The following is a 565-nucleotide window of genomic DNA, read 5'->3' as shown; positions in this document are numbered from 1 at the left end:
GGGTAAACACACACCTGCATGTCGTTGCTGAACAGTTTGCCCACAGAGCGGATACAGCCGCTGCTCTTCTGGAGCTGAGCCAACCACGACCTGGCATCTTTAATGGTCTGAGGGTCCACAAAGATGTACGCACTGGCACCAGCAAATGACTTCATCACAAAGGCTGTCAGCCTGGAACACACACACACAAACACACAGAGTTATATAATGTAAAGAAGACCATCTATCCAGGGGCGGACTGGCCATTGGGAGTACCGGGACTTTTCCCAGTGGGCCGGTGCATCACTGGGCCGGTGCAGGCAGCGAGGAAAATAATTAAGTTAAGTACTTTTGCACAATACTAGTACATGGCGATAATGCACCAATTCATTGTTTACCAACCACCAACAAAGACAGAAGAAGAAAAGTTTGCTGAAGAACAGGGAAAAGCAGTAAGAAAAAGAAACTGAATAATTAAAAAGAGAAATAAATGGAGAATAAACGTAAGGGAGGAGAACAAAAACAGAAAAGAAAAAAACATCGACAAGCAAATTCAGCAAAGTGTCAGAAACTGACGTTTATTTTC

General features: G+C 44.1%; 1 protein-coding gene across 1 annotated transcript in view; it reads right to left on the bottom strand.

Moving 5' to 3' along the window:
* Window positions 1–171, bottom strand: part of LOC106533136 (alpha-2-macroglobulin) — a gene marked incomplete at its 5' end in the record, with an annotated part of 14,472 nt that extends 14,301 nt beyond the window's left edge. Inside the window, 1 exon segment of the mRNA XM_014029377.1 lies at window positions 15–171. Within this exon segment, the coding sequence (XP_013884831.1) occupies window positions 15–171 (157 nt within the window).
* Between the last annotated feature and the right edge of the window lie 394 nt (window positions 172–565).

The sequence above is a fragment of the Austrofundulus limnaeus genome, unplaced genomic scaffold (genome assembly GCF_001266775.1).
Source record: "Austrofundulus limnaeus strain Quisiro unplaced genomic scaffold, Austrofundulus_limnaeus-1.0 Scaffold891, whole genome shotgun sequence".
Lineage (NCBI taxonomy): Eukaryota > Metazoa > Chordata > Actinopteri > Cyprinodontiformes > Rivulidae > Austrofundulus > Austrofundulus limnaeus.
This window is presented reverse-complemented; position numbering and strand designations above follow the sequence as displayed.